This window comes from Austrofundulus limnaeus, unplaced genomic scaffold (assembly GCF_001266775.1).
Source record: "Austrofundulus limnaeus strain Quisiro unplaced genomic scaffold, Austrofundulus_limnaeus-1.0 Scaffold54, whole genome shotgun sequence".
Taxonomy (NCBI): Eukaryota; Metazoa; Chordata; class Actinopteri; order Cyprinodontiformes; family Rivulidae; genus Austrofundulus; species Austrofundulus limnaeus.
This window is the reverse complement of record NW_013952456.1, coordinates 1,831,053-1,845,245: the sequence shown is the minus strand read 5'-3', so window position 1 is coordinate 1,845,245 and position 14,193 is coordinate 1,831,053. Positions and strand designations below refer to the sequence as shown.

The following is a 14,193-nucleotide window of genomic DNA, read 5'->3' as shown; positions in this document are numbered from 1 at the left end:
GTACTTAAGAAGTATTTGTATTTCATGAATTATATTACTGCATTTGGGGAAAAGGTTTGTGCAGCCTTGATATATATGTATATAAACTGAAACAACTGGACTGCATCCTAAATTTAACATAAATTAATTATTTTTAATACAATATAGTCTTTTCTGCAGTTTTATAGGGAGGTCACCTCCTGATAAATGTCCTTACAGAAAATCTAACTGCTCATTTTAAATCAAAACTTTTACTTTTAATACTTAATTACAAAACATACCAGATACTTTAGGACTTTTACTCAAGTAATATTCCTAAAGGAGTCTTTAACTTTTACCAAAGTAGTTTTTTTGGTAAGATACTTGTACTTTAAGTCAAGTATCACTTTGGAATACTTTATACAACAGTGACTTTTACCAATTTTATGGTAAGGTGTGGTACTTTATACAACACTGAAAAAAACAACCTAAGAAAACAATCATGCGGGTTAAAGGGGAACTGACCTGCATTAGTGTTGTTGAAGCCCAGCACAGAGTGGTAGAACACCAGCAGGTAGGTGAACCACATGGAAGCACACAGGTCATTCAGGAAGTGGCCCGAGGCGTAGCTGAGCTTCCTGAAGGGTCGCAGGGACCTCTCTCTGTCCGACATGATGACCGCTGGTAGTTCAAACACTCTCAACTATCAGTCCAGTCCCAGCAGCTAAACCGATCACAGCTGAGACAAACCACACAAACTAAAAGCCAGTTTCGGTTCCCTTCTCGAACAGAAACCTTACTTATCCTCAGCTCGTTTCCTAAATGTGCCGTCTCAGCAAGAGGTAGAGCTAAAAGTTAATTTAATCCATCTTTGACCCCATTTCCTCGTAAAAAAAAAAAAAATCAGCTGACAGTGAGTGACCAGGAGGAAGAGCCGAGTAGATGAATAAGCGAGAGGAAGCCGGTGAACCAGTCAGAGCAGCGTGTTTTCCTTCACCCCATTGTTCCTACACTTACATGAACACAGGAGGCGCGTGGCTTTCGTGAATATTAATGTAACGCAAACATTTACGGAACTAAAAATGAAATTCGAAGAATCAGGAAAACCAATATTCAAATGTGACCTCAAGGCTAGACAAACATTCATCGACTGTCTGCTGTTTGGACATGTCGTACAACAACAACAACAACACGGTCCGCGTATGAAACGTTTACAGATTAATAATGTAAGCTATTAATTTTCATAAGCTAGCGGTGGCGTTCTCTCAGGGTAAAACGCTACAAGCTTCCACACAGATGTAAACAAACCGGACCGGTAACTGACCGCCAGCTTCCTCAGTGGAACTTCATCACGTGACAGCAGTGTCACGAGCGTCACTGCCAACGAGGTTCAAGCGTCATGTGGCGATGCGCCGTCAGTTCATCTGCGCATGCGCCGCCTCTGCCCTGACTGTTCTGGTGTAAATGTTTTTTAATGGTGTGAATTCACACAATTGAGATCCTTTTTTCTTCCGTACGTTTTTCTGCACCTTCCTCGTTCCACAATTTTTGTGCTACTTCAACCATTCGTGTATCAAAACGTTCAGCTCTTTCGTGCAATGCCTGCTGTGACTTTTGGTATTTCGGCTATTTAAACTATTTTAGCTATTTCAACTTTTTAGCCACTTTTTCCCCATTGACTTTGAATAGGGCTATTTTCAACAACCTTAAAATCCTTCAAATAGTTTCTAAATCTTTACAAAACCTTACACAATTTGTTCTGGTTATGCTCTGTTTTACTCTCTTGTGCAAATTTTAGCAACTACTTTTTGTAAATTTTAGGTTTTTTTTCTGCTATATTAGCTAAAATTCTACTTCCTTCTGCTTTTTCTGCTTTGTAATACTTTTTTCAGCTAATTTGTGCTATTTATGCTTCTTACAGTTGCTTTCTGCAATATTCAGCTATTTGCAACAAATTTAGCTAAATTTTAGCTGTTATTAGCCAAAGTTAGCTTTCTAAGCTAATTTCACATTTTTTGGAGCTATTTCAGCTTACATCTGCTAAATTCAGCAAACGTATGCTCCTTATGCTAATTAAAATGTTTCCATCTACTTTTTAGCTGTTTTACTTCAAACTTCAGCTGTTTTACCTATTATACTTCAAATGACCACTTTTTAGTAGTTTTATGGTGTTTTTTCTGCTGATTTTGAATTTTTTACAACCATTTCACCATCTGGGTTCTACTCTTAACTTGAGTCTGCTATCTTAAGCTTATTTCTATGCTAACTTTAGCTGTTTTACTGCTATTGTAACTAAAATTCTACTTCTTTCTGCTTTTTTTGCTTTGTTATACCTTTTCTGCTAATTTGTGCTATTTATGCTTCTTACAGTTGCTTTCTGCAATATTCAGCTATTTGCTGCAATTTTAGCTGTTATTAGCTAAAATTAGTTCAAATTACTTGAATTTGGCCAATTTTTGATATAATGAGCTATAAATCAAAAATATATGTACCTGAGCTTTAGCTCTAACATAAATAGCAGCTGAAAAAAATCCAAGATGGCCGCCAAAGCTATTTTTAAAGGCCTTTTACTCAGCCACTGTTTGAGATATTGACATGAAAACTTATTTACTGGTAGCTGAGAGCAAGCTCTATCACATTTTGAAGCCTCAAAAAAATTCAACAGTTGCAGCCAAAGCTTTTTCAGTTACTTTTTTCCCATTGGAAATGAATGGAGCTTTTTTCAACATCCTTAAATTTAGCTTCTTTTTTTTTTTTACTAGTTTTAGCTTTTTTCAGATATTTCAACAAAATTTCTTCTTCTACTATTCTGCTTTTTTTCCCCTTTTTTTGTTCTTCTTTCTACTAATTTGAGTTATTTATGCTTCTTACAGTTGCTTTCTGCTCAGCTATTTTAGCCTTTACCTTTTAATGCTAATTCAGCTATATTTTTGCTCCTTTTTACTGTTTTTAGGCTTTTTGTTTGCTTCTTTCAGCTTTTCAAGCTTGACTTACAAAAATACTCTTGATATTATACATGTTCAGCTCAATTTCAGCTTCTTCGGCAGCTTTCAACTTAAGTTTTCAGCAACAGGCATTCACACTTGCATTTTCGCAGGAAATGCAATTTCTCTAGTTTTATTTACCATTTATTCTACAAGACAAGACAACAAAACCAGGTTCTTATATAGTGTTGGCCTGAAGCTGTCCAAGAAGTTCATAACTCATCCTTCACAATAAAAGCCTGAAACACATATCCAGATTAGTACACATCTGTAACTTCTGTTACCGATTTTAGTTTTTATGCACTCACAGTGGAATAATGGCCTGAAGACCTCAGACTTAAGTCTAATCTGATTTTATTTAAATCCTAATTTATTTTATTTGCTTTTGTTTAAAAATTGCACTTAAATTGTTTGTATTGCTTTTAATTACTTTTGTTTTAATGTTTCTTGGTGTGCATGTGTGTGTATAGGTAGTTTTGCCTTGTTCGTGTTAACTTGTTTTTATTTTATAAAGAACCTTAAGTTGCCTTCTGGTGTGAAATGTACTGTTCAAATAAACTTGCCTTGTCTTATGAGAATAACTCACATTATTCATCTCCATGTTCTACAGCTCATCTTTGGTTGGGTTGCAAAGGCAACAGGTCCTGGAGCAAAACCCAGACATCCCCTCAGTGACATTCCCCAGCTTCTTCTGGGGGACCCCAAGGTGTCCCCAGGTCAGTGAACAGTCTCTCCTATGAGTTCTGGGTCTGCCCTAGGACCTCTTAAAAGTGGAATGTGCTTGGAAAACCTCCAAAAGGAGGCGTCGTAATCAGATGCCCGAACCACCTCAACTGACGTCTTTCAATACAAATAAGAATTCAGTTCAATTCAAAAATACTTTATTGATCCCAGAGAAATTGGGTGTTGTTGTAACTCAGAGTTATTGTAGATGCTGATGGCTGTGGGCAGGAAAGATCTTCTGTAGTGGTCTGTATTACAACCAAACTGAAGAAGCCTCCGACTGAAGACACTTTGTCTTTCTATGACAGTCTGATGAAGAGGATGGTCAGGGTTGTCCACAATGTTCTTGATTTTATGTAAAATCCTTCTTTGCACCATCATCTCCAGAGATTCCACTGTCGTCCCCAGAACAGAACCAGCCTTCTTCATCAGGTTGTTTAGCCTGTTCAGGGTGATTCCAGCCACCCCACGAAGGAAGCTCATTTTGGCCGATTGTATCCTGGATGCCATTCCAAATACCGAAGCAATGCCCTCGTTACCGAGGACGAGGCCCCAATCCATTGATCCATCTCAAAGACACCCCACCCCCTACCACCACCTTGGACTGTTTCAGTTAAAATATTTCATGTTTTTCTATAGAGAACTGAGTAACTCATGTACCAAAATGTATTTAACCATTTGTTCTTTGTGACAACCATTTCCTGAAAAGTGAATGAAAATCTGTTTATAATTTTTAGAGTGATCTTGTACAAACAGAAGACCCTATGGTCACTCAAATAGGTGATCCAGATCAATAGCAAAATCTGTTTGTAACAACCTGAACAGTTTCTGAAAATTTCATGAAAATCTATTTTTATAACATTTGAGTGACGTTGTGCAGACAGACAGGCCAATGCTACCCTCTTTTAAGTGGCCCTGTCATACCTACTGTATTCACAGTTCTAGCCTTGCTGTACTTTGCTTAACACTTCAAGCCTAACTGTTGTTGTGGTCAAAACTATTTATTCGTTAGCAAAATATATCATGCACCGCTGGACAGATTTTTTTAATGAAACTTTCATAAGGTAATCATTGGATGTACATATAAACACTGACCAAGACATGGAGTCATTCCACATCAACCTCCTCCTTCAGAAACACAAAAATGACGCAGATTTTACAAATTTTAAGCTAATGTTTGGAGCGGGAGTAGCAGCAATATGCCTTCCTTTGAGGAATGCCATGTTTTATTAAACAAACTTTTGTTAAATTTCTAGTAAATGTGAATAGTGAGAAAAAAATCAATAATTCACCAATAATAATAATAATAATAAACTAAATTTGTTAAGGGTTCTAAACATGTTATAGATCAACTATTGTTGAATTAACACTTGCCTTTTTTACACATCAGTCACTTAAATAAAAGATCACTTTCTTTTGTTTGTGTTTAATGCCATTATGTTCCTATCCGAAGACAGAGGAAAAAAACAAAGCAAAAAAAAAAGTAAAAGTTGCTTAAAAATACATATGATGAACACAAATTACAAAAACCTTCTGAACTGAAAGGAAAAAAATGATTTAAAACTGAACAGTCTGTTACAAATTAGAATGAGGGTAAAGTCTAGATTTTACATACACATCTTTTAAAATTCTTTAATTCTGCTTGTGAGGGATTCCTTCTGAGGGTGAATGAGAAAATAGAGGCTTCTTTAAAACCAGACCACTAAGGAAATTTAAAACTTTTTAGGTAAAGTGAAAAAAAAAAACATCTCCATGTCCAGGGAGACTTCATATGAAGAACTCGATGGAAGTGTGCAAAGTGTGTTGTGTTCTGTTTGCAAAGACAGTCTTCATTGTGTCCCTTGCTTTTGTAAATCCTCTCTCTTGTCTGAGCCAGTCAGTAAAGAAGAACAAAAACCAACAACAACAAAAATTAACATAAAATAAAACAAGTCAGTTTGCCAGTAAAGCAACAGAGTCCAAGCTGTTTTTACAGCCATGGTCATTGTGTTGATTTGTCTTCATTCAGGTCTATGGATGTAAAAAAACACTGAGAATCCACCAGTTCAGCCAGTCCAAGTTTTAAACTCTGAGGTGAAAATTGTTCTCTGTCCCTTCAGTCCAGAGCCGTAAACGGCAGAAGATCAGCTGACTGATTCCATCAGCACAGGTTACGGGATAAGTTTATGGAAAACTGCGAGAGAAAAGGGGGGTGACTTCTTCCTCCTATTTGTGTCTCTGCAGAGCTTTCCTCTTTCTTCTTTTAAAAAAACAGCAGCACCTGTAAAACACAAGTGGTCACTTTAATGACACCCAAAAGAATTGTTTTGCTTTGTGAACAGACACCCAAAAATTAGGTCCCACAATTATTTTTGAGCTTGTGTTGATCAGAATATTTCCTCTAAAGAAAATGGTAAAACATCTCATTTTCTTCCAACACTCTTTGCTGACCATTGCAGACGCTGCTGATCATTAACTGCATTAACTTACAGTTTGAATTTATTTTTTTGGAAAATAGGGGCAGATACTAGATTTTTTCTTCTTTCTGCTGCCTTTCATTTAATTTGAGATTTGTATTTTTCGTTGTACACAGAATTTCTTTTGTTTTTAAACGAAATGAAAAAATAAATAGCTTTTAGTATTTTAAAACTTTTACACTTGTTTATTAACAAAAAAAAATCCTCAAAGACAGTAAGATCTGTTCAATTCCTTCAAAAATGTTCTCTTTAAAATCTGCTTTAGAATAATTGCTCCAATTTTTTCTTTTTAAGCCACTCTTAATATTTAGCTAACATTTTTAGGCAACATTAAAAGGTGAAGGCACTTCATTTGAGCATATGCAGTAAGACAGTTTCTTTCTTTTTCTCTTTTTGGTTGTTGTTTTCATTTGTTTTGTATTCTTTTTCCGCTTGCGGAATCGTTTACTTGATTTTATCTTACTGTATTTTTTTCTGTTGTGCAGCACTTTGGTTGCTGTTGGCTGTGTAAAGTGCTATACAAATAAAGCTTTAATTGATTGACTGACTGATTGATTGACTGATTTGATTGACTGATTTGATTAATTGGATTGATTGACTGATTGATTTGTCATCAATTCATGCTCCCATGCTAGGATGAAGCTCTGCATTCGACCCATCACACGTGAGAAACACTCACGTGGAGCAGCGGGCAGCTATGTGAGTGGAGGTTGTGTATCTTGTTCAAGGATACCACGACATGTGGGCATGGCCGGGAGTCGGACCTGTGACTTTCTGGTCCAAAGTCGGTTGTTCTGCCACTGCACCACAGCTGCCCATTGGGCTGTTTAGCTGCTTTTCCATTCAGTTTAGCATTTAGCTGCTGTTTAGCTACATTTAGCTTTTAGTTGTTTTGTTACATTAACATTTAGCAACATTTTTGCCAATTGTAGCTTTTAGCAACTGTTTTAGATTTTAGTTTCCATTTTACTGGGTTTAGCTTTTAGCTATTATTCTGCTACATTTAGCTTTTAGCTGTTGTTTTGTAAATTAGAGTTTATATAGTTTAGCCAGTTTTAACTAATTTTTTATTTTTATTTTTTACCAAAGGTTTTAGCTAAAATAAACACCAACATATATCACGTGTGTCTAACTCAAGGTCCGCGGGCCACATGACTCCCATCTGGCCCATTTAGGGTTCCTACAGCTTAAGGCAAGTTAAATTTAAGACTTTTTAAGACCTCTTTAATGCCACTTGAAATGAAATTTAAAGACAAACTTCACAATAAACACAAATGTAAAAACAGCAACAATTTTAGCCAAATGTTTATTTTAACACAAAACAACTAGCTGCGAGTGGCATTCTGTAAATTATAAAAAATAAACAAATGATACCATTATTTTAATATTTGAGAAGAACTACAATCATCTTACTTACAATAAGTTAACACTTTTAAGACACTTTAAGACTAATTAAAGCCTTATTTTTGAATTGATGAATTATATGACTTAATACTTTAAGGATCCACAGGAACCTTGGTTATCTACATCAGTGTTTCCCAAAGTTGGGGTCGTGACCCAAAGTGGGGTCCCAAAACTTCAAGGTGGGGTCCTGAAAATATTTTCTGAATTAATTACATTTTTGCCTTAGTTGTTACAAAGGAGTGAGGTTAGTATATTTAAAATGGGTAAATGTAATATAAAAATATTGTTACTATGCCCATGTTTTGTTGACCTGATACAAATGTTTATCATACAAAAATAGTTGGGGACACAGGTCTCTGCTACAGTTATTTTGTGGGTCAAAAGCTGAAAACTTTGGGAACCACTGCACTTTGGTTCCCAAAGTTGGGCTTGGGACCCAATTATGGGTCATGAAGCACCTTGGATAATCTCCAGAAATCAATTTAAAGGGTAATAAAATAATTGCTGTTGTAATATTTTTCCTATAATTATTTACAAAAACACAAAATAAGTAAAAGTAAGTATTTATATGTGTGTAAAAGCTGTTTAGATTGTCAAAAAGCCTGTGTTTTTAGGTTATTAACGGAGTTCATGTACTCAGACCAGTAATATTTGGGGTCACAAGTTTTTGTCATGGATATTTTGTGGGTCAGAAGACAAAAAGTTTGGGAACCTCTGATCTACATTATACTATGTGCAATTATTTACAAGTGGTATTTAAAAAATAATAATGCAGAATTCTTTATAGCTTTAAAATGTAAAAAATTGCCAGGAAAGGCAAATAATTATGTGATTTGTGAGTGTGTTCTTACTTGATTTCACCAGCAACTTCCACCTCTGCATTGGCTGTAATTGGTGCATTGGAGTGTCCAGCAGTGGGGTCATCTGTGTTCAACTCTCCATTGTTTGAACTCATTCCCTGTGGAGCAGAAAAGTCTGAGCAAACAGTCTATGTCCTACATTAGAAGGACAATCAAATGAAAGAAAGCATGCATGGTCCACAAAGTCTGAAACAGGTCATTATTACCTGCCACACACAGACAAAAGGCAGGGAAATAATGTCTTTACCTATGTCTGTCTGTTAGCAAAATATCTCATGTATCAATATACAGATTTTGGCAGCACAACGGCTCAGTGGTTAGCACCGACGCCTCACAGCAAGAAGGTCCTGGGTTCGATCCCCGGTTCGGACCTGGGGTCTTTCTGTGTGGAGTTTGCATGTTCTCCTCGTGCTTGCGTGGGTTTTCTCCGGGTGCTCCGGTTTCCCCCACCCCTAAAAACATGTATAATAGGTTGCCTTTAGGCCCAGGCCTCCCTTGAAAAAGAGATCTGAGACCTCAACGGGACTTGCCTGGTTAAATAACGGTAAATAATAATAAAAAAAATAATATAAAGATTTTATTAAAACTTGAAGAAAGTAATCACCTTGTACACCTACAGCAGAGCAGCTGTTTTTATGTACTACCGTATGTGGTGCTAATATTAACAGACTAATTACTTGTATATGATTATTAAGATCAGAATGATGATGTGTACCTGGTTTTTGGTCTGTGGTACTTTGTCTCTGTTGCCTGTTTGAAGTGGGGTCTCTGTAGTCACTGGACCAATAGGAGTAGGCTGAATAGGATAAACCAGAGAAAAAAAGGTTAGGCAGGGGCTAGATTTCTTTTCTTGATGCTTTTGGTCAAAGAGACAGCTGCTGACATGTCAGTCTAAAGCTTCAGGTGAGTTTCTGTGCACACCTAGAGTCACACAGAAGAGCTTCAAAGGTGATTCAAACTGAGAACTGGACTCAGATCCATCTGCTGCTGCAAAGAGAGTTCTAATCATTTATTTTTATTATTATTATTATTATTATTATTATTATTATTATTATAAATCATAGTAAATTATTATTCAACAATTATTCAACTATAACATTAAGATGTAACCAGGCAGTCAAAAATGCACATATTTATTACTATTAAAACTGAAGGTGAACCGTGCAGATTTATGTACCGTACACCCCTGCTTTGGCCCACCTGATTTAAATGAATGAGTAATTAGCAGGCTTTCAGCAGAACTTAAGACCTACTAAAGAGCAGGGAAATAAAAACATGCACGATAGGGGTCCTTGAGGACGAGGATTGAGAACAAGAGTTCCCACACCTTGGTCAACATCAAATTCAAGGACCTTTCAAGGACTTTCCAGTACCAATTTCCTCAAATTCAAGAACCACGTGTGACAGCAATTATCTACTACTACCGCAGAATGTTACCAATAAACAGGTTTAATATCATGTAAATTCAATTAAAATGGAACAACACAGAAGAAAGTGGATCAAATGTTTAACCTACATTCATATCCACAACACACAGAAGTGTAATTATGTCCTGGGAGGTTCAGCAGCTCAGTTTGGGAGGAGGGGATGTGAACATGTCCAGATGCTTGGTGAGGACAAGAGGAGCTGTGATGCTCTCACCTGGGCTCAGAAAGAACGACCCGCCCTTCTCTGTTCTGATTGGGTAAAACTATGACTATGGCTCACGTTATTTGTTGAAAACCACGTCAGTTTACCAAAATCCCAAGTTATCCATGCAACAAATGTAAGTTATTTATTTATTTAATTAATTAATTTATTTATTTATGTTTACAGATGATGAGTGAATAGAGAACTTCAATCCCCAAAAAATATTCAAGGACTTTCAAGGACAAGTATAATTTTTGGCTGTTTTCACAAACTTTCCAGGGCCTTGAAATCATTTTCAAATTCACAAACTTTCAATGATTTCAAGGACCCGTGGGAACACTGTGAGAACCACTGGTCTAAGACAAGTCATAGACTGGCCCTGAATTCAACATTAAATTTTAGATTAAAAAAGTCAGGGAAGGTTAGGGTGTGCAGTGCGGGTTGAACGGGTGCAGAGTTGGTTAGAGTTTGAACATGTCCAGATGCTGCTGCCATCGACTGCTGCTCGCTCAGCTGCAGACTGATTGATCTGTGCTTTCACTTGAACTCAGAAAGAACAACCTGCCCTGCCCTGCTCTGGTCTGACTGGTTAAAACTGTGGCTCTGGTTTGCTTCATTTGCTGAAAGCCACATAAATTTAATCCTGCATCGTCATTAGATTGGACGGAATTAACAAGACAGCAACAAAAAACACCTCAAATTTACAGATGATGGAAATCCATCGTGTCGACAGAAAACTTTAATCCATTAATTTCAACACCCAAAACACATTAAAGGATGGATGTCTTTTATAGATGTTTTTAAAGACTTTCCAGGGCCTTGAACATATTTTTCCAAATTCACAAACTTTCAAGGATTTCAAGGACTTGTGGAAACTTTGGCCATTGCATATCACCGTGCTTCTAACTGAAAAGTAATTTGCTTCTAACTTTCTGTCAATCTAAACAAGACAGAATTGGTTCTTTTCAGGAAGGCTTACTCACATCCAAAGTTGGAGGGAATAGAGCTCTCCTTGTTATGGTTGGCTAAGATTTTGGGTGTCTATCTAGACTGGAAGTTGAACTGGAAGAGATATGTGAATGAAATATGTAAGAAGGCAGTAATGTGCCTACACCAGTGCCGTAGAACTGCAGGTAGTCTTTGAGGTGCTACCCCAAAGGTTATCAGAAGGATCTACATGACCATATTCTTCCCCGCTATGCTGCTTTAGTATGGTGGGTCTGAATTCAAGTTGAGGTATGTGGTATTTGAATTTAATAAGTTTATTTGTAATGGAAAACTAAGTGTTCTACTCCAAGCATTCAGTTCCTCTGTGCAAAATAAGTTGCCAGTCAATAGCACGACAACCTGAGCTTTTACTATGTGGTAGATAACTGATTGAATTGTGATTTAATCAAGGGGACAATGTAAGCTTGGACAATGCAAAGACGAGATGGCTAAAATAACTGTTTAGCTTGTGTCATGAGGCAAAGATAGAACTGATTTTCACTTACAGGGACTGATTTTCCAGAGTGTTCAACATTATTTTGTATTTGGCATTATGTGACTTGTGGGTGGGTTTAGAAAACAGTTAAAAGACTGTGTGAAGCTTGGATTGTTCAAAGCAGTACAAAGAATGCTTGATATAGGACGTATTGCTCTCCATACTGCAGCAAGCAATAAAATCTCAGGATTCAGAAGAACTGTGTCAGCCCTCTTTGTTAAAAGGTTTTCCATTTCAGGGTGGCAAGAGTGATACTCACCCATTTGCAACATGTGGCCTGCATAAGCATCACAGATTTCATTAGAACATGGGCCAAATGTGGCCCACAGGAGACTTTTGTACCCCCACCCCAAAAGATATATATTTTTTACTCAATTTAATATGAAAGTTATTTTTATAATCAATGGTAAACTTTAAATTTATGATTCAGTGCAATAAAATAAACAAATTAAAAAAGGTTAAAGATAATATTACCTGTCCGTCCCCTGATTTGTTGGCTTTAAGTAACTCTGGGCCCCAGATCAATTTTGTTGAATATCTCTGTATTAATGTCTCAAAATAAGCTGATTTAAAGCCAGCATTGACCATAAACTACATCTTCCATAATGTATGTTGATAATGCATGGGAATCCCTTGTCGGAAAGTGGGAGAGTTCAGAATTCAAGATGGCAGCTACTAACAACTCATAAGTAAAATTTGCTTACTTTTCCTTTTAACAGTATCTTTGTATTATTTATTTCATATTTAGTCAGTTGTGCACATAGTACTTTTCAGTGTTTAAAGAAGGATGTGCTTCAAAGCTGCTTCTATGTAGGAGCTATCATGTACAGCCCAGTTTTTGTTTGTTAATGGTGCTCAGTCATACTGTAGCAATGAGATGAGGAACATAACGTTTTAATTTCAGTCAAAGTTAAACATGAAATGTCAAAGTTAATAACAAATGGCCCTTTGAGGGCCACCATAACACTCATGTGGCCCTCAGTGAAAATGAGTTTGACACCCCTGCATTAGAACAACACCCACAGTAGCAAATGAAGTCCTACTTTACCTAACTCAACTGGATTAACACATCTTAGGGGAGGCTGCAGCCAGTGTGGTGATGTTATGTCAGTCTGGTAGGTGGAAAAACCTATCTGACTCACAGCACACTAGAATCTGGGACTGGGCAGTTGCTGCTGTTCCAGTAACTCCAGGACCTGGAGACAAAATGGTCAAAAATACAAATTTGACCCAAGTTTTAGGACAGATATTGACAATAGGTCTGCCTGGAATAACTTCTCTAAATAGAGGATCTGTCTCCCAACCATTTCTACTGTTCTACAGATGGATCCTTTCTGAAGAGGCCAGTAGGTGCAGTGGTGCTCATTTTTCACAACTATAGGGATAGAGAGAGTACAAATACACACTAGATGGTTTTGCAACTGTATCTAAAGTTGAGATATGCAATTCACCAGTGTGTGGCATCTCTCAGACCTTCAGTGTAGCGCAGAAGGAAATATTCATACTAAAAGATAGCCAAGCTTCTATTAGAGCTCTTCAATATCACTAGTTTATTAAATGGAATAAAGTCTACGCCTTCAAATATATGTTCCAGATGTTCGATTCCTTAACTTCTCCAGCCTGGAAAGTTTAACATATTGTTTTGTTGCAGGATGTCAGGATTGTTCCAGATGGGTGTTTGTCTACATGGSAGTAGTGAAGACTTTGTCATTTTCAGAAATTCCCACCATGCTGCCAGAGATGAGCTGATATTAATGCTTTTAAAGCAAGCYTTTCGTTTTATGTTTGCYCTTATAAATGGAAGATCCYAAATCRTAATATTATCGCATAAAGTTTGTTCTATGTCCAGCCAAGTCTCGTCTAGTTGATTAGGTTTTAACCACTTTGAAATATATTGTAATCTATTAGCTAGAAAGTAGTGATAAAAGTTTGGAACCGCTAGCCCTCCGGTATCTTTAGTTTTCTGTAATGATTTTAGGCTAATACGAGGAGTTTTGTTTTTCGGTATCTTTAGTTTTCTGTAATGATTTTAGGCTAATACGAGGAGTTTTGTTTTTCCACAGGAATTTAGAAATGAAGAGTCCAATGATTTAAACCAGTCAGTTGAAGGTTTATTTGGTATCATTGAGAATAAATAATTTATTCTCGGTAGAACCATCATTTCAATATCACTAATCCAAGAGATGCAAAGGTTTGAATAATACCATACAATACCATTCCATGGGAAGAGACCCAGAGGAAACACAGGACACACTGGAGGGACTATGTTTCTCAGCTGGCCTGGGAACGCCTTGGGATTCCCTCAGACGAGCTGGCCCAAGTGGCTGGGAGAGGGAAGTCTGGTTTCCCTGCTTAGGCTGCTGCCCCCGCGACCCGATCCCGGATAAGCGGAAGAAAATGGACGGATGGAATACCACGCCATGTTTGCAATTATTTTGTATCCACTGGCATTCGCTAAAGCTACATGTCACTGTGTGACAGCCACTTGATCATTGCTTTCAGCTCCAACATGCCATGCATATGCATGTATGTGTGTGTATATTATACAGTGGTTTGCAAAAGTATTCATACCCCTTGAACTTTTCCATATTTTGTCACATTACAACCACAAACATAAATATATTTCACTGGAATTTAAAAAATACCAACATGTTTTGTATAGATGAGGCAAATTTAAATTAAGACATTTAAAGAAC

At 37.0% G+C, this 14,193-nt stretch overlaps 2 protein-coding genes across 2 annotated transcripts in view; both read right to left on the bottom strand.

Annotated features, from left to right (window-relative positions):
- Positions 1-1,285, bottom strand: part of LOC106517943 (major facilitator superfamily domain-containing protein 12) — a gene marked incomplete at its 3' end in the record, with an annotated part of 21,260 nt that extends 19,975 nt beyond the window's left edge. Inside the window, 1 exon segment of the mRNA XM_014008996.1 lies at positions 484-1,285. Within this exon segment, the coding sequence (XP_013864450.1) occupies positions 484-631 (148 nt within the window).
- Positions 1,286-4,686: 3,401 nt separating this feature from the next.
- LOC106517942 (casein kinase I isoform gamma-3) overlaps positions 4,687-14,193 on the bottom strand; it is a gene marked incomplete at its 5' end in the record, with an annotated part of 21,555 nt that continues 12,048 nt past the window's right edge. Inside the window, 3 exon segments of the mRNA XM_014008995.1 lie at positions 4,687-5,925; positions 8,377-8,483; positions 9,101-9,181. Of these exon segments, the coding sequence (XP_013864449.1) occupies positions 5,871-5,925; positions 8,377-8,483; positions 9,101-9,181 (243 nt within the window).